This window comes from Notothenia rossii (assembly GCF_949606895.1).
Source record: "Notothenia rossii genome assembly, chromosome: 8".
NCBI lineage: Eukaryota > Metazoa > Chordata > Actinopteri > Perciformes > Nototheniidae > Notothenia > Notothenia rossii.
This window is the reverse complement of record NC_136906.1, coordinates 40,418,495-40,437,868: the sequence shown is the minus strand read 5'-3', so window position 1 is coordinate 40,437,868 and position 19,374 is coordinate 40,418,495. Positions and strand designations below refer to the sequence as shown.

Below are 19,374 nucleotides of genomic sequence, written 5' to 3'. Positions count from 1 at the left end.
TTTGCAGCCCTGTTAGAGAAACGCAGATGTTGGGTCCTTAGATACAAAAATACAAAAGAGGAGCCGGAGCTAATGCCTGATCAGAATTCTAAATTTGGTTGTGATAAAACGCCATCCTGTTCTAAACCACATCAAGGATTATTTCTGAAACAGTATGGAGCTCAAAAGCTTTTTCTCTTGCGGGTTTATCACAAGGTGAGTTCCTTTTTTATTTCCTGCTTTTTAAACAGAGTTCTACATATGCTCTACACAGTACAGGTTAGCTCTGAGTGTTAAAACAAAGATGAGATTACGTCCAAAAACACGTCAGGCATTGTTTCTGATTCCGATTTGACGTCATATCGGCAGCAAATCTGTATCTGCTCGTTGTACCCCCATTTTAAAAAGATTTGGGTTCGGAGGAAAAGAGAAAGGGTTTTATTTTCTGACGCTGCGTGAGTTCCCCGACACACCGGGGACATATATTTATGTATAAAAGACATCACAAAGTGCATTTTGCATGATAGGTCCTGTTTAACCTGGAGAAGTACTGAGGCTGTGAACAGTCCAAAGCAGAAGCATTGAAATGTAACAAAAGATGAGGACAAAATGGCTGCTCTTGTTAAATGGAACCCTTCCACACTCTCGCTGCAGTTTGACTGAAAAGATGCTAAATATAGAGAGCACCTACCAGATTGTTGGGGTTGGACATCAGTTTGAGGAGGTCGGGGTGGTTGTAGCCTGGGGGAGGACAGAATAAGGTGGGGGTGGGGTAGAAGGAGAAGAGAAAATATTTTTACTGAAAAAACGTTTGAATTGATTATTCGTAGCTGTCAACAGGCTGGAGGCATTCACAAACATAAATTGACCAGGGCCTCTTGTTATGTTGTTTGAAATTCTAAACAGATCTAAAGTCCCCTCAACCCTGTCTGAAACATTTTGTGATGTCAAAGTGCGTACTGTGGCTGCAGATAATATGTTAGAACACTAATCCAGCTTAATAACAAACACATTTTGAATGTAGGAGTGTGGTGAAAATACAGTTCCAGTTCACTTTTCTTCAGGCCTTTTCCTGCTTCAGTTATTGGTGGTGCTGTTCTCAACAGACAGTGATCAGGGACTTTACAGGGAGGCTTACTGAAATGGTTTTCTTCTCTTCATTTGTTTTGATCTAATTTGCCAAGTATTTTCAGACATATTTCTACAGTGGAAACTGCTTATAGTCATCATGTTTGTTTGGATCAAAAAGCTTAAGACAGTCCTAGCTATTAAAAGAATTTGCTCATAGCAAGTTATCAGATATCGGTGTTCATTCTTTAAATTACAAAGAATGGAACACTTAATATAATAACTTTAGGTTTTATGTTTACAGAGGCATGGATAGTCTGCAGTTTATTGACAGTTCTGTTAAATGGAACCAGCAGAGCCCCCATTTAATAAACTGTCCAAACTCTACGGAGAGATTTGTTAAAAAGTTGAATTGTGTTCATGTAAATGGCTTCTTTTTCAGGTGAGCAAAACATGAGCCTAGTCACAAATAACGACAGGGTAGATTTCTGATGTGATATTAAGCATTTTTTAACTGGCTGGTTAAGGAAACACAAATCTATGACCTTGAGCTGTTGAATGTTGTAGTGTCTCAGACATTGCCAAGTATGTTTTTGGCCTGAGTTGCTGGTTTGATCTCTTAATGTATCCCTGTGTTAACATTCCAGCAAATTGTCTCTTGATTGACACTCACATGATATTTGATGATAGTATTATAGTACTTTATTTATTGATCAAAGTAGAGCCTCCCAATTGTTCAGTGCTTTTGTGATTTAAGAGTACTTGACTGAATTATGGGGATTCAAATGTTTGATGTTTGGATTTAGTAGATGTGTTCCTTGTCGGGGGAATGTATCAGCATGCAGATATTTTTCCACACACGTGCCAAATTATACCTTTGAGAAATGACATGTTAGATTACAGTTGTGAGTGTGCAGAACAAAATGGCAATGCTAATGTGTGTCTTTTATTTTATGTTGATATGACAATAAAGCTTTGCATCTTGAATGTTACCTTAACTGAAGTGGCCAGCTTACATAAACTGCAGGCCTGTCCCCCCCCAAGCAGAGAGCAACGTTCTGCTTCCATACTATCGCTTCCTATGAATTGTTTGTTATTGAGTGTAATACAAACTAAAACATGTAATACAAGAAACGTATGCCAGGTCTGCCCCTCCATATCAAACAGGAACAGATATAAGAGTGGACCAACACTATCTCTCACTTCTCCAGATTTCTATTGAGAGAGAGAGAGAGAGAGAGAGAGAGAGAGAGAGAGAGAGAGAGAAGAGAGAGAGAGAGAGAGAGAGAATCATCTGAACGCTGTAGTAAAATACCATCATCCTTTAAACACATCTATAAACCCATCCAAGAGCTGCTGCTGGCCACGCCCCTCTGTGAGATGATTGGTTTAAAAAAAACACAATGGTGCTCCAGGAGGAGATTCAGGGGATCATGTGGGTGTTACATTGGTTGGTGATTGGCTAATGGTTGCACAACCCACCAAAATCTGATCAGCTCATTTTCAGACAGGTGTTTATAAAGATGAAATAAAGGACATAAAGAGATAAGAGGGGGTCTTTGTCCCTTAACATTTCAGAGTCTCTTTACACAGAGGGGACACATGTTTATGTATCAAATACATGAAAGAGTGGATTTTGAATACTGGGGGACCTTTGGCCTGATAACATCTCAAATAAAAGTATTTATTATGCATTCTGGGAAGTAAGTAGGCCTAATAGTTGCAAACCCCGGTGTTCATTCCCTTTCAAACACTGAATGAATGAAGTGTGTGAGTTCTTGGCTACAACAAAAGCCTTCTGTGAGGGGGCCCTGAGCCTGGAGCACAAAGTGAATCAGACCGGAAGACTGCAGCGGGAAACCAGGAGCACTGCTCTCATATCCAGTCACAGAGAGAGCAACAGAGCTCCTTCCAAACCTTCACATTTGTCTTGTTTTAATACGAAGAATATGAAATCAGCTGTGATTGTTTGACTGGGTGCAAAGGATCCTGGGAAAGGACTGCTCTGTTGTTAACCGTTGCAGCCTCTCCCATGTAGGAGATGTCAAATCACTTACATTGAATCTAGCTTGCACCCTGAGTCACCTATGCTTAATATTTGGGAAGCCTGCCCTCAGAACTCTTGCATGTACCCATTCATTAGAGCTAAAAACAGCAACACTAGCTTCTTTACATTACACTCTACTTACAATTACTTAGTGATAGAATGATTAAGAAAAAGTGTTGCTCAAATAAGTGTGGTAAAGGTGTGACATAAACACAGATGAATCCTTCCCTGCAGTGGAATGCGTGCACAGTAGTGGTGTTGCACTGGGAGCTGGAGAACACACAGCATAGTTCAGTGAAGTGATGATGAGATTTGATCAGCTACGCCTGGATTGGCCCGACTCCCAATGCTTACGTTCTGCTCAGGGCATCTCGAAAATGATTCTTCTTCCTCTTACGCCTTTTGTCTTGGCTGTTGTTGTTTGCAAAAATGCTACACACAAATATGATTGTAACCTCTGCAGATTTCTGGAAATAAAAAAAATAGAACTCAAATGGCATATAGCATATTTCTCTGATGTGTGATAGTAACGCTGGTAGGAATGTCCTGAGGACTGGTTGGGACGTGGCCTCGCTCAGTTTGAAATCATTTACAGACTTAACTTTCAAAGACTTACAGTATCTGCAAAGGATATCTCCTGAGATTTGTTTATTCTGTTATAGATGTATTGTAATACTAACCAATAGGGATGGAGGAGATCTGAGTGTAGATATCAAGCATGCGGTTGCCGTCCACATCCACCAGATAGTTCCCCCTGCTCTCCTCGTAGTTACAGAAGAAGTTGATTGCACCAACATTCTGGGAAGAGACATGTTCTGTATTAAGAACAGCATGAGCAAAACAGAAGTCCACCTGTGTTAACATGGTAGCTGACTAAAACAATAATCACAGACAGATGATATCTAAAGTAATCGGGTTACCTCAAAGCACCTGAGAAAGCCCCCCCAAGTGTGCTGCCAAGCAAATAGCATCACAGTGCTCCTCCACTATTTGCGAGTCCAAAATTAAGTAATGTGAATATATTTGGCTCAAAATGGATCCATTTCCATGCAAATGATTCTCACTGCAAAAACAGTCCAATTCGCATAAATCTGTGCTTTTTGGGCACACACGGTTACAGTGATTTATTTTTCTTCTGGGCTTTCAGTTTTTTCTTTTCTCTCTCTTAATAACTTTCAGGAGGTTTGGGTAGAAAAGGCCATTCCCTTGACTGAGTGTTAAACCTTACAACCGCCACAGAGGCACATTTAGACTTTGCCACATAGCACTCAGCTGCAGAGTTTATGGGCATGTTTGCGTTGTAACATCATCCCAGTGCAAAAACATCCTTTGTGAACTGGACCTTGAGATGCGGTAGATAGCGGCTGCAAATTATGTGCAGTTCATGGAGCTATCGGCATCTGGAATCCATTCCTCTGAACTTAACCCTGAGCCTTTATGAGCAGTTATGGCTCTGATTATTTGGATTTCAATGACTGATTTATGCAGTTGCTGTCAAAGACCTCTCTTAAATGCTCTACTAAAACATTTAAATTATGATTCAAAATACAAGATTGTGCGGAAATTGTAACAGGGAAATAGGCAAAGCTAATCCTTAAAAGGCACATGTGGCAGGTAGTAAATGGGTAGAAATTGGACTAATTTAATGATCTGTTTATACAATTTAAAAAAGTACACATCTACACAAGCATTGCATACACTACACTGTAAAAATGTCCTCACAAAATGGGTTGTTTTTCAATCTATGGTCCTCACGTGTATAGCTAAACAGACACAGAGACACAGAGACAGACACACACACACACACACACACACACACACACACACACACACACACACATACACACACACACACACACACACACACACACACACACACACACACACACACACACACACACACACACACACACACACACACACACACACACACACACACACACACAGCTCACCTGGATGTGTCCAAGTTGTTTCGTCAGCTCCTACAGAAAAACAGAGTTAGTCACACTGTGTAAAATGTGAGGGGAGAAAGAGTGTAAGTCTGTGTCTGTCCATTACTTCTGATCGGGGTCCAGGGACTGAAGTTTTCATGGAGGGTCCATCGTAGTCAAACTCCACCTGGGTCTTTGGTGCAGCCTTACTGACATATCTACACCCTGAAAACATAGAAAACATTCTCACAATCACACACATGGCATACATGGTGTTTACCTGTCATGGGTAAAATAGGCGAGGTGGTGTTCTTTAACTGGGACACCATAGCTATAGAAATAGATATTAGCTACTACTGTATGAAGCAGCTATATGTCTGTAGTCATATTGGAGCGGACAAGATCCACTAGGAAACAGAGAGGAATACAGAGATGCAGACATCATTACGAAATTGTCTGTAGCTCGCCTCATTTTGAACCACATTTTAAAATTGTTTTTTGATAAACTTAAACTGAACATGACATACTTTGGAAATAAATGCAGTTACTGATGTGGATCTTACCAGATCTATGTCAACTTTCAATGTTAAATAATGTTTATTCAGGTTTTGTTGTGTGCATTTGTAAAACAATTTAACACTTGTACAAATCAGTTGGTGTTTGTGTGTGGAGTGGAACACGCATTTGTTAGTACCCATATATGAATCGTATTTTTCATTTTTAGATCATGTTATAATACGATTGTGACCATTTGCAGTAAAATGTTTCCATAAAATGCTACCTGAACAGCTCCTTGAGGGTGCTCAACTCGCACCAAGTTTTACATTCACAAAATTCTATTAAACTATTTTCTAGACTTCTGACATCCGAGTACAAACAGCTAGTTGTTATGTAATTACATTTTTGGTAGTGTTTTTGACCTTGAACATGCCGCCTCCTCCATGGTGGAGATGTCAAACGATTTCACACAAAGTTTGCATGTAGCTTTATTTTCCGAGAAATTCCATTTACCCATTGTGCACTTGTATAATCCTTTTTAAGAAATTCAAAATGTTTCTAAACACTTCTGTGATAGTTCAGTGTGACCCACACAGATTAATAATTGACAGGAGAGAGGACCTTTGAGACTCTGTGGAGCATGCACATGTTCTTATAACCGCATCCTGCATGAGGCATGCACATTTATTAATAACCCCAAACTATTAACACTGGTTATATAATGCTACTCGAACTTCACATGGAAACATGGTTTTATACTTTCTTTGGAGATCAGAAGTATTATAACATTACATGGGCTTCTAACTTACCAATTTTAATAAAGGTTATAAAATCTCTGAAGTAGCAAAAGTTCTACAGCATAATGCAAAGGAATTGTATGCACATCATATGCTAGGTTAATGTAAAGTTATATATTTGCAGCAGCATTTGTATTAAGGAGAGTTGCATTTACCTGGAGCACTGAGACGCAGGTTCTTCTGCAGAGAGAGAGCAAACTGACGGCTAATCAACGAGGAGGCCATGACAAAACCGTCGAGACAGGAGGAAGTGTGAGACCTCTACTGCCCTCCGCTCTTATTCACTCTGTCACCTGCAGAGAGAGAGACAGAGAGAGAGAGAGAGAGAGAGAGAGAGAGAGAGAGAGAGAGAGAGAGAGAGAGAGAGAGAGAGAGAAGGAGGGAGATTGACAAAGTTCAGAGGAAGTCCAAGGGAGGTCTTCCTCAGATATAATACAGTTAAAGTCTAAAGTTAGTGGTTCATATCCAGCATGCATTAGCTAAGAAACGATAAGGATGTTGGTGTGTTAGTTAATGTAAAGAAATGTATGTGCTTTCATGTGCAGACGTATATATAGTTTGTTAATTGGATCATTCATATCCAACCGAGTCTCACGGAATTTCGTGTTATAGTCACGACATTTAAACTATTGATTCGTATTCACCAACACGATTTTCCCCTTTTTTTCGTGTCACACAGAACGATTTTAAAAGCAATGTATTTCTATTGGTAGTAGGCTATGTTTCGTGCCTGCAGCACGTCTTTTTGTCCGTTCGGGTCTTGGAAGACCGGAAGCTGTGGGGTTCATAAAAACATGTTCTTACTCAATCTCAAGCTACAATTATTGTTTTTATTTTAAATCGTATAATGTCTGACTTATTTTGTCTTCTGTAAGGAAAAGAAATGGGGCTCAGAGCCTCAGAATACTGAAATCTGTATTTTTTAAATCTTTTTTTCCTTCTAATTTGTTATTCTTTTCAAAATAACACACTGTTATTTACTCACCAATAACACACAATCATCCTTGTTTTTATTCATTGGTTTAATTCCATAATCTCTGGCTTTTTTGGCGTCTGTCAGGAACTGAATTTCAAAATAAAAAGAACCGGAAACAGACATAGGCCTATAAGGGACATTTCGAGCATCATTGCGATACACAGCCACTGAACTGATTACCCAAGATCCTCAGCTATGGTTTAAGCTCGCTGATTGGATGTTTTAGCCGCAATGCATGTAGGGATATGGTGTTAATGAAATATGAAATCCGAAAAACATTTCTGAGTTTAGGATGGCCAAAGACACTACACTACCCATAATCCCCAGCTATCGTTTAGGACTACTGTCTCCGTGATTAATCTTCAAGCTCTGGGATTGGATGTTGGAGTGGCAGTGTGCCAAGGTTACGCCGAGCGTCAAACAGCTCTTTGAAATGGAACGAAACCACGCCAGACTATCCAAAACTGGAATCGAACGCCCCCCACATTCTGGCTATTGTGTTTCGCAAAATGTTCTATGGGACGTCTCTACTGAACGTTTTCGTTTTTCCCACAATTAGAAGTTGCCAGTATTAAACACATTGGTGTTATCAAATGTAAAACATATAATCAATAAATGGGTGAAAATCTCTTGTGTCCATAATGTATTAATATATACCCACATGACAGCTCATTGTTACTTTGTAATTCTACTCCACTACAATTCAGAGGTTAACCTGGTATCTTTACTCCACTACAGTGAGTTACTTTGCAGATTCTGATTAATGATGTGAAATATAAACAACCCTTAAATCAGACTTTAGTTACACCTGAGTAAAATTCAGGGAAAGGTGATTTTCAAGTGCCAACAATCAGGAGAGATATTTGATAGTTGGTGCTTGAGAAGACTAAACATTTATCTGCAATTGGCATGAATGGAAACGAGTAATAAAGTATATTCATTACTCGTTATTCTCTACTAATAGTTCATTAAAGACTGTATATTATGACTAATTTGCCAACCCTTTCAAGATTTCAAGATTTTCTAAGGTTTATTGACATACCATATACACAACTACGGTGTAGTTATGCGATGAATGAAAAACTTGGGTCCAAGACCCGAACGGACAAAAAGACGTGCTGCGGGCACGAAACATACTACCAATAGAAATACATTGCTTTTAAAATTGTTCTGTGTGACACGAAAAAAAGGGGAAAATCGTGTTGGTGAACACGAATCAATAGATTAAATGTCGTGACTATAACACGAAATGCCGTGAGACTGGGTTGTCATATCCTGCAAGACTCCTAAAGACGTCATGAGATGATGACCTTTCTACATCTGGAACATGTCCAAGTTTAGGAGACCTGAAAATGTGTGTGCGTTAAACATGGTTCGGGAACATGTTCGTGTGTCATTTAGAACCTATATCTGCCCTCTGTTTCTGGTATTCAGGGGGCATTTCCACGATTGACTGCTGTGGCAGGTGATGTTGTACTCAAAGATTATTATTGTTGTTGCGCAACTGAATAATAATTAATCTCAACCATGTCTGTGTTTTATTGATCCCTCTCTGTGTTAACATTTAAGGTTGGTGAGCCATAAATTGCACTAACACAGTGACAACATATTTGATGTAGGATCTACAGCACGGTCACATGACTTCACGTCACCACCACTTAGCTAAAGGAGGCTACTGTTGGGCTATAAAGGAACTAGAGCACAGTCATATGACTTCACATCACCACCGCTAAGCTAAAGGAGTCTACTATTGGGCTATAAAGGAACTACAGCACAGTCACATGACTTCACGTCACCACCGCTAAGCTAAAGGTGGCTAATGTTGGGCTATAAAGGAACTATAGCACGGCCACATGACTTCACATCACCACCGCTAAGTTAAAGGAGGCTAATGTTGGGCTATAAAGGAACTATAGCACGGTCACATGACTTCACGTCAACACCGCTAAGCTAAAGGTGGCTAATGTTGGAAGGGATGAAGTTTAGTCGTCTCATTTAGACACTTGTTAGCAACCTCCGCTTTAAATCAACCAGTGGGGTATTTACTGACATATTTTATTTCGTAAAAAACGTTCAAATCTCTTCAGCTTGTGTTAACCACAGACCTGATTTCAGGGTAACAACCAAAAACACATATTAAAAACATACCTGGAGGGAATCAGAAGGGGTGAATGCTAACTCATTTCTGGTTTTTAGGACTCATTCTTGCGACAGTGTATTATGCAGTATAACTCAGTCAGTCACTTTAAACTGGAATAATGTTTAAGAGAAATGCAGCTTTTCTAACGGCTCAGACTAAGTCCTGCAGTCGGCCTCCCAGCCAGTTCACAGAGGCTGCTCATTTTTGATTATGTAACAGTGACTATGACAATATAACTTCTTGATAAAGAATCAATGTATGTAAGAGAAATATGAGCACAAAGGCTGTCTGCTCTCTCTCTCTCTTATGTAACACTGGCAGCAGGAACCGGAAAAATCCAGCTATCTGCTTTCACACAGCGAAGGAAACCCTGACCCTTCACACAAACAAACACACACAAATGCACGGACGCACCCACAAATACACGCAGGCACACACACACGCAAACACAGGAATGCACGCACATAGGCACAGAGCCGGTTTCTTGGCAACACCTCGTGAACTGGATGAAACCGGTTTAGAGTGGCAGAGTTACACAAGGCTGCATCTTCTTCTGCCCGGAGGAGCGCCGCAGATAATAAAGTGATGGAGCACGAGCTCTGACTGGAATAAACTGGAATCTGTTATGAGATGTTATGTCATGAGACAGATGTTATGTCATGAGACAAAATTTTAACTGAACTGGATTTCCCTGGTTTATTATCAAAGTACCACTAAAATGTATTTAAATGCATCATTCAAGTTGTTATGGCAGAGGGTTATCATGCTAATACGAAACAATTGAAGAGCAACAAACCAGACCCCCACACTCAAAACAACACTGTTGAGAAATAACACCAATGTGCAATAATGTAAAAAAACTCAAACTAAAACCAAACAACAGAGACTTTGACACCGCTGTTGAGCAAAATGCAATATGTTCCTAGTTAAGATTATTACTACTGGCTGCTAGTTCTTAGTTAGACCATATAATAGTTACAACAATCTGTATGTAACTCATATAATTGTACTGCTTTTATCTACCACACTTCTTTCTACATGTTACACTTATTTTATTTTATAAATACTGCTGTTTATAAATACTTACTTATCTACCATCATCATCATTTTTATTGTTTACATTATGTGCATGCCTTTTATCAAACCTCTATTTTTTTTGTGTCCATCTATACTTTGCTGTAACAATGTTGATGTCTCCACTGTGGGACGATAAAGGAACTATGATTCTGTATTTGTAAGGATCCAAAAATCGGGACTATTGTCCACGTCCAATTTCCCTTTGACATCTTTTTCACATTCTCTCCAAGAAGGCTTTCGCAGTGTGGCAATCACTTGTGCATGCTAAGTGACAGAGAAGGTTTTGTAGAGAGACCCTGATAGAAACCCCTTGGAGCAGGGGACAGATGCTCTTCAGGACCATTCTCTACTTTCACATCCTGCCTTTAACATGGTCACAACATGATGTCACAGATTTTCACATACACTTTCAGTCGTTGCTAATCCTCAGAGAGAACCACGGTCAGAATTGAGTTAAAATGCAGCTGACATCTCAAACCTTTCACCATGGCAACAGCTCAAGCTCCAAAGGAAAAAGGGACAAAAGGGTTGTGTATGCCATGGTTTATAAAGACAGAAAAGTTCCTCAATAGTGTTTTTCCAATAGATTTATGAATGAACTCTGTGTGGGCAGCCATCCTTACATGTGACCAGAGGTTATATCAAACCAAAGAATGAAGGATATGAAAAGGAACACTGACTGGGAATCCCCACCGGAGGCGAGCTATGGTGCTCTGTTTTCTAATTCACTCTGATTGTCTGTAAATGTCTCTGCTGTCTGTCAACAGCAGCTCCTGGAACAATTGACTGAAACAGCATAATTGTAATGCCGGCTCCAAGAGCAGAAATCAACAGTGTTTGTAGGACTGTCACACTGGTAATGTCCCCTTATACATAGATTTCCCTACAGATGTATATTTTTAGGTTTGTATTTGACCGACTAATCAATAGGGCCAACTTGCTATGGCATGTAATATATTCAATATATTTTCTACCTGCATATTGATGACATGACTTTTTTTTCAGCATGATCTTTTAAAGTCAGATAACCTGATATAGTGTGATGACCCTGGGTCCTTTTGTCATGTGTGTGTTTTGCTTTGCCATTCTCCCCTCTTCCTGTGTGTGTGTGTGTGTGTGTGTGTGTGTGTGTGTGTGTGTGTGTGTGTGTGTGTGTGTGTGTGTGTGTGTGTGTGTGTGTGTGTGTGTGTGTGTGTGTGTGTGTGTGTGTGTGTGTGTGTGTGTGTGTGTGTGTGTGTGTGTGTGTGTGTGTGTGTGTGTGTGTGAGTGAGCAGATTGGCTGCCTCCTACTGCCTGATTGGTCCACCTGAAGGCCCCAGACTATCTCTCTTCCACCTCTCCTGCTCCCCACAGTCAGCATTGTGTGTTTCAGACCCCTGTAGTCCATGTCGTAAATCTGTGTTGTTGACATGTTTTTGACAAGTAAGAAGTAGGAGTGAGAAGCCCTTTTTGTTTGAATCCTATTTTCTCCAGTTTTTTGGTTAGGTAAAGCAACTCAGTCTCATGGCATTTCGTGTTCACCAACACGATTTTTTATCTATTGATTCGTGTTCACCAACACGATTTTCCCCTTTTTTTGTGTTGCACAGCACGATTTTAAAAGCAAATTCAGTTCCAGACGGACGTCAAAAAATCCAGAGATTATGGAAATAAACCAATAAATAAAAACAAGGATAATTATGTGTTATTGTTGAGTAAATAACAGTGTGTTATTTTGAAAAGAATAACAAATTAGAAGGAAAAAAAGATTTAATTCAGCCCCATTTATTTTCCTCACAGACGGCAACAAAAGTCAGAAATTATACGATTTCAAATAAAAGCAATAATTGTGGCTTGATATTGAGTAAGAACATGTTTTTATGAACCACACAGCTTCCGGTCTTCCTATAACACGTAATGCCGTGAGACTACCAATAGAAATACATTGCTTTTAAAATCGTGCTGTGCAACACGAAAAAAAGGGGAAAATCGTGTTGGTGAACACGAATCAATAGATAAAAAATCGTGTTGGTGAACACGAAATGCCATGAGACTGGGTTGGGTAAAGCTGTATTTTATTTTGTTAGGTAAGATTAGGGTCCTTTTGTATAGAAGTTCTGTTATGTTGGCTTTGTCTCACATCTGAAGCCTCAATTCAACTAAAGGTGATTTTCATTGTCACTGACTCTTGGGAGTGGGAAGAGTGGGGGGTGTGCATTTTTTTGCTATGTATAGGTTCCCCTGGACTGGGGCGCAACATAAACTCTTGATAGCCGGTAAACATATACAAAAACAGCTTTTTACTGCTCAAGGGCACCACGGCAGGGCCCAGGAGGTGTACTGGGACCTCTGCAAGTGACTGAGTCACTGCCGGGACGAGACTGGAGTCATTAAAGATGGAATAAACTGACTTGCACAAACTTTTCACAAAGTGAGTTTGTCCTGATCATGTGATGACTCCACAGCATCTAGACACATCTGTGTAGCTCATTAGCTTACTCATCCAAGACGTCCTTTTATTTCTCCAGATGAGGACGCTGATGTTTGTATATCTTCTGCATAATGTGGCATTCTTCAACACTGATGAAATGTCAGAGCACCACCGTTTTGGAGGTTATACAAATGGAATGAAGTGAATTGTGAATATGAATGAATATGAATGATGTGGTCTAAAAGTTTCTGAAAAGTGTATCGATGAGCAGAATCAGAACCGTTTGGACCCACTCAGCATCTGTTCTATAAATACTCACCGGCTCTATTTTAGCCTGAGCTGTGGTGCAGTGTATCCTTCATCTCTCCTTTAGTCTTTCCAGTAGAAAATGGAATGCAAGCATTCTCAAGTTCTTCTACTGGACTAAGGCACTTTATGTGAAATATAAATATGAAGTTTCATTAACTGGATTTGTATGCATTTAAAGAACTACCGTACAACATAGCCGCAAATCTGAGATCCGTGTTCATAACGTCACTTTGAACACTTTGAACTCATTAATGTAGGAAATAGCAATACCTATATTTAAAACAGCCATCACATTTACCTACGTAGGTCACTAATGGTAAATCCACCCCTCCCTTATTCTATGTAAAGTACCCTTCCATAAAGGAAATACATCTCATTATTCAGAGCTAATTATTGATGTTAAACGCACTTTAGCAAGAATATGTCAAATGGCTGTGATGAACTTATTTGTTAGGACTGTAGTAGATGCTTGTTCACAAACACAGGCATGGAGAGCACACCAGCTTTTTCCTTTGATAAGAAGCTGTATTCATGTTTATGGTCATTTCCATTAGCAGTGCTAGAGTGTCAGTGCGGGTCTCACTTGTTTCAGGGCTGAAACATGTGGCAGACTCAACATCTTGAACAAACATGCAGTATTTTGTTCTGAAAAACAACCCTGCAGCTCCCTTCCTGTCACCATCACCTTCTACTGTATATTGTGTTTTTGTTTTTGTTTTGTTCGAGCAAAGTATTGACAGAATGTGTGTGTTACCTGGATGTTGTGTTGCTTTCTGCTTGAAACTGGTCTGGGATGGTTAAACCAGCTGTGCTGTCCTCTAGTGACCAGACAGGCATCGACAAAAAGAATGTTGTGTAACTGCAGCTGCAGTGCTGCTATCCAACACTGATTCACAGCTGTCTGATCTACATATCAAATGCTTGCGACAGAGAAAGAAAGAGAGAGTCAAAACAAAGAAGTACAATGACTTTAGCACGTCAGCATCCCATTACATACAAGCCTGTGTCACACATCAAAAGTAGAGCACACAGATGGGGGTACAGTATGTGGCACTATGGGAAGCCAAAAAGGACACCATTAGAATGGCCCAAATTATATTATTTCATTAAGTATTTAGCCAGACCTACAGTCCTCTTGATGGTAATCTGCATACAATTACCAAGCCCCCACCCAGCTGTCAATCACAGCTGTCAATCATGATGGCTCAGACCCTTTTCATAGGTCTTTCCCTCACCCAACGCAAAATACAAAAACCTTTCTGAAAACTGAAACTAATTACAACAGAGCTCAACCACGGCTCATCCTGAGTACTGGAAACAGATATGGGGCTTGATGTGTTTATGTTTTCCAAAATGTGCATGAACATGACCTGAGAGGTGACAGGTTTTACACCACAGCACTTCTGTATTCACCAAAAATGTATATATATGATATATACAGCACATGCAGCAGCACCCTGTTTCACACCAACCATCCCTCAGCTAATCTACCAGCTGACTGAGAGACCCTCTCCCTGAGGGTGGTCCGACATCAGACAGGGGCGGGTTTGGAGGATTGGGGGCCTAAGAGGCAGGGGGCCTTTTAATCCTTTTTTGTTTTTTAAAACTCTTTCTCTAATTGAGAATATTATTGGCGGTGGTCGAAGAATTTGGGTCTGGTACTTAAATAAAACTATTTACAGATGTCCTGCCGGTCATAAGAATCTGTATCAGAGCCAATCCTGAAAATGTTGGACCCCGATACAATGGTCGTAGGATTGGTTGCAGCTTAAAGAGACCTATCAAACTCCAGTCCTTTCTTTACTGAAATCTTTGGATTTGTCCACCTCCGTCTGCCATGGTAACAAATCTCCCTTTTGTCATTATGTGGCAGTCATCACTCTCTCATGTTAAAGAGAGGCAGGTCGTATCAACTGCTGGTAATTAACAGAGAGCATCTCCATTATATTATTTTCTATTTGTCTGTAAGGTCCCAATCCACTTCCAAGACATTTCTCCCAGGTGTACTGATGATCTTTGATGGCAGACCAGATTAAATCTTGGCTGTGGTCGGGTTTGTTTGCTCTCTGCAGCCGGTGCATGTACTCCCGTCAAAGTTTATTTATGGAGGTAAAAATACATCACTGTGTAACACAACCACAACTGACATTGGACTGAATATTTCTCTACCTCCAACGCTTCTCTCCTCCAGCTCATCGCCTCACATCATACCAGGAGCTGCTTATTTTTGTATTTATTTTTCCTATTTTCTTCCTTAAAGGCCAGTTGCTTATCATGATATGTTTGAATGATGATCATCATTAGATAGCCATAGCACCCCCTAAGCACCCCCAAGAAATGTATGTCTTTTTTTTTTAATGTGTGAAATTCCTAATTTGAAATATTATTGATTCGAAAATAATATGCTACTGTTTCATATGGGTGTTGAGAGATGTATCCATAGATCTCTTAATTTTGCTCTCAAAGTGCACCAGGTTGATGCATTTAACTTCAATATTAAAAAAAAAATCTTCCCGAGGGAGCAAGCCCCCGGAAATGCTCCCCCAAACATATATATGCCGTGAGCTAATTATCGAGCCTTCATTGTAACAGTCGCGGGTACACTGTGTATGTGCCAGAGTTCCCGAATATTTGAATATCCGAATAGTCGTTCGTTGGAGTACTATTCAAGTTTCAATTTTGTTATTCGGATATTAGTTTTGTTTGTTTTTTCCCGTTTCTTTTTCAAATTGAATTTATTGAAATTTCCAATATCAACGTAAGAGCTTGTTCGGGGGGTGCTAACACTTAACCATAAACGTTATCGTTTACTTTTCCGTCTTTATATGTAGATATTACCTTTCTCCGTTAATCTCCTTCACGTTGTTTCCAAAGCAACAACAACTTCCTGTCAACAGCGCTACCTCTCCTTCAAAATAAAAGCATATCCATAAATAGGAAGCCAAGCCAAATTACACTTAAGACATATAGGCCTACAACTGCAACGAAAGTAACAAACACAATGCGATATCCTTTCAATTTTTCAAATTGGGTTAATATTTATAAAACAACAATACTGTAGAATAACCAAATGAATGCCGTGAATACACCAAAATACACGTGCTGAAGCGGTTCGCTGTTGATAACTACAAAGAAGACCTTTGTCCGGCACTTTTCTAATTTTTTTCCGGAAGATTTAAACTTTAACGGACATGTTGATCGGCAAAAAAATATTCGAACGGGAACTCTGGTATGTGCGTGTGGGGAGTGATGCAGTAGAACATTCCACTGTTGCGTACATTAATGGGAAACCCTACATGTTTGAGCACCTTCTATGAAAAGTCAAGCTACCCCACAGCACCCCCAAAAGAAAATTTCTGGCGCCGCCACTGGTGAGACTGGTTCATTCCTCAGAAGCTCACATGCTGTATGTGGAGAGCTTTGCTGCTCCTTTGTATCTCCACACAGTTGGCGTGGCTGAGGGGAAAGACACTGATCTGAGATGAGAGGAATCTCCTCAATAGCTTAAAGTGGCGATAGACTACATTTTGCTTTAACTGATCATCATGAATAATAATTTGATTGCACAAGGTAAAATCGTGTAATAGCCATAAAATAATGACACCATCACGAAATGTTAATCCACTCCGAACTCCAGAACATTGCATTACTCTACTGAAATACGGCTTTTAAAAACAGGAAATGGCATGACATTAGGATATTCAATTCTAAGCCCATATCCAGTCTCACATCCCAATATTGGCATAATATGAATATGTATTGCCAGCCCTGCTTTATAACAGCACAGAGATCAGGACCTCTGTTGTGAAAATCAGCAGACAGATATGACATGTTGCACAGTTTGTATGGAAACAGTGCAGTGAGCCATGTGGTGAGAGCTCTCTGTTAATACTCTCATATTGATTTGTTTCAGTATTTCATTATAAATATGAATTTAATAAATGAATAAGTATTTCTGTTCCTGTGTGCTTCACCATGCTGTAGCATTCTGTTCACTTTGTTGTGAAAATGCTTCCGGTTGAAATGGTAAAATCTACGGTGCTCCTTGTATGCATACATGAGCAAAGAGCTTCATAAGAGATGATCAGCATGATGCAGATACCTCACAGAGCTCTGCTGTTCATATTCAGTAAGACTAGTGATGGTGAGTCAGACGTCTTTGTTGTCCTAACATTTTCTCATGTTTCTTTTATTCTGTTTTTAGGAAACTAAGATATGGTAAAAACTAACATTTGTGAGTGAGGTCCACACAATGTGTTCATATTCATATACCTGCACATGCTTGTACATACTAACAATGACATATTGTTTATGTTTGGTATTCTATGTTTAGCTTCCTGTCCTTGTTATAGCAGCAATATGTCTATTTACAGCTTCCTCTAGATGTTCACACACACTGAGACACCCGTTGCATATCCTGTGGCCAATCATTCAGAACATTTCAGTTATAAACCGAAGCAGTGTACACATCTGGAGAATGCTGGACATACACAGGCGCTTTCACAGGTCAATACACTGAAATTGTAAATTCTATTCGTGGTGATTTTTACCAGGTCCAGTAGTCCTGAACTGAGCCGCACAAGATGAACAATTTAATAATATACAACATTTAAGCTTCGGATGAACTAAATATGAATGTATTAAGTGTAACCTCTGCTGAATGTGTTTGAGCAGCTTTTCACTAGAAAGGAAGAGGCTGTGATATGTAACTGATGCTCACCCTGCTGCAAGAGATTGTGTGTGTGTGTGTGTGTGTGTGTGTGTGTGTGTGTGTGTGTGTGTGTGTGTGTGTGTGTGTGTGTGTGTGTGTGTGTGTGTGTGTGTGTGTGTGTGTGTGTGTGTGTGTGTGTGTGTGTGTGTGTGTGTGTGTGTGTGTGTGTGTGTGTGTGTTTAAAGGCTTAAGGTGTTGCAAACCGGTATAGAAACCGGTATGTTTTCTCAGAGTTTTCCTCGCTTCTGGAAAATCTGGTCCCGACTCGATGTGCCTCACTGCAGTTCATGGGTCTGGATCGACACTGATAGTTATGATGGTCTCTAGGTCTGCTAACAGCAAGGTGTGAGCCCCCCCCCCAGGCCCTGCCTGAGAGTCTGTGCTGATGGGGGTCGGCACGGACCCGAGCCCCGCACCGAGTCACATGACAGGGATCAGACACGGAGCGAGACACGGAGCTAAAGCTGCGGCACTTACCAGGGATCAGGAGACAGCAGGCGGACCGGAGAACAAGACCAAGACAAGAGGACAGACCGACCGACCGAGCGCAGCAGCTCCGGGTGCGTGTGTCTGTGTGTGTGTGTGTTTACAGTGTGTGTGAGTGTGTGGTCTACTGCCAGGCCTGTCTCTGATGGGGAGGGGCTTATTCTCTCTCCTGTTCCCTGTCAGAGAGAGAGTCACTCCTCTTTCCTTTATGTAATAACGTCTATGGTTATAATAACACAAGTTATTGCACCCCCCAGTCCACCGGCGTTAGGACTGGGGGGATGTTTCGTTGAGATGTTTGTTCAAGCTCGAAAAAGGTGTGTTCACAAAACTCAACAGTATTTTGCAAATCTGTATAATAGATGTCATAAGGGTCATGCAAAAAGGCTATTAATATTTAATTTAGAGAGAGAGAGGAAAAGCGCGAGTGAGAGTTCCTTGTAAAAAAAAAGAAAGATAAAAGTTCTTGCTAATGTTTAAAATGTTGCAGTTTGTTTATATCAGGAGTATCCAAACTACGGCCCGGGGGGCCAAATGCGGCCCGCGGACTATTTTGAATCGGCCCTCAGCAAATAAAAAAAGTCTAATGAAATATGGCCTACAAATGAAACTTCTGTTTGTCTTATTTCTAAGATATGTTCAAATATATTACACAGTATTCATGTGTTAATAAGCCCAATTTTCAAATAAATCCGGTCAATTAAAGTTAACATTTTTTTCTAACAAATGTAAATTCATAAGAAATAAGGCCCATAACACAAGAACCTTGAAACATACCCTTCATATTTCCTCTTATCAGCAATCTGAAGCTTCTGTTTTAAGGAATGACCCGCCAACACAATATTTGAAACCCTATGGGGAGCTTTGAGGCTGTTTTTTTTCATTTTCAAGTATCAAGAATAGTTTACCTACATTTGATGTTTTTTTCTAACTTCTAACTTAAAG

At 40.1% G+C, this 19,374-nt stretch overlaps 1 protein-coding gene and 1 long non-coding RNA gene across 2 annotated transcripts in view; both read right to left on the bottom strand.

The window, feature by feature from the left end:
• Positions 1-18,575, bottom strand: part of abat (4-aminobutyrate aminotransferase) — a 40,981-nt gene extending 22,406 nt beyond the window's left edge. Inside the window, exons 1-6 of the mRNA XM_079643439.1 lie at positions 18,421-18,575; positions 6,476-6,613; positions 5,153-5,250; positions 5,047-5,076; positions 3,775-3,892; positions 671-720 (exon numbers count right to left, since the gene is read on the bottom strand). Coding sequence (XP_079499565.1) covers positions 671-720; positions 3,775-3,892; positions 5,047-5,076; positions 5,153-5,250; positions 6,476-6,545 — 366 coding nt within the window. The 5' untranslated portion in view covers positions 6,546-6,613; positions 18,421-18,575. The remainder of the gene's footprint in view (positions 1-670; positions 721-3,774; positions 3,893-5,046; positions 5,077-5,152; positions 5,251-6,475; positions 6,614-18,420) is intronic.
• On the bottom strand, positions 1,981-3,761 carry LOC307015068. The gene is made up of 2 exons (XR_013801412.1): positions 3,449-3,761; positions 1,981-3,364 (listed from the first exon to the last, which is right to left on the bottom strand). It is a non-coding gene; the product is annotated as an uncharacterized lncRNA (long non-coding RNA).
• Positions 18,576-19,374: the final 799 nt, after the last annotated feature.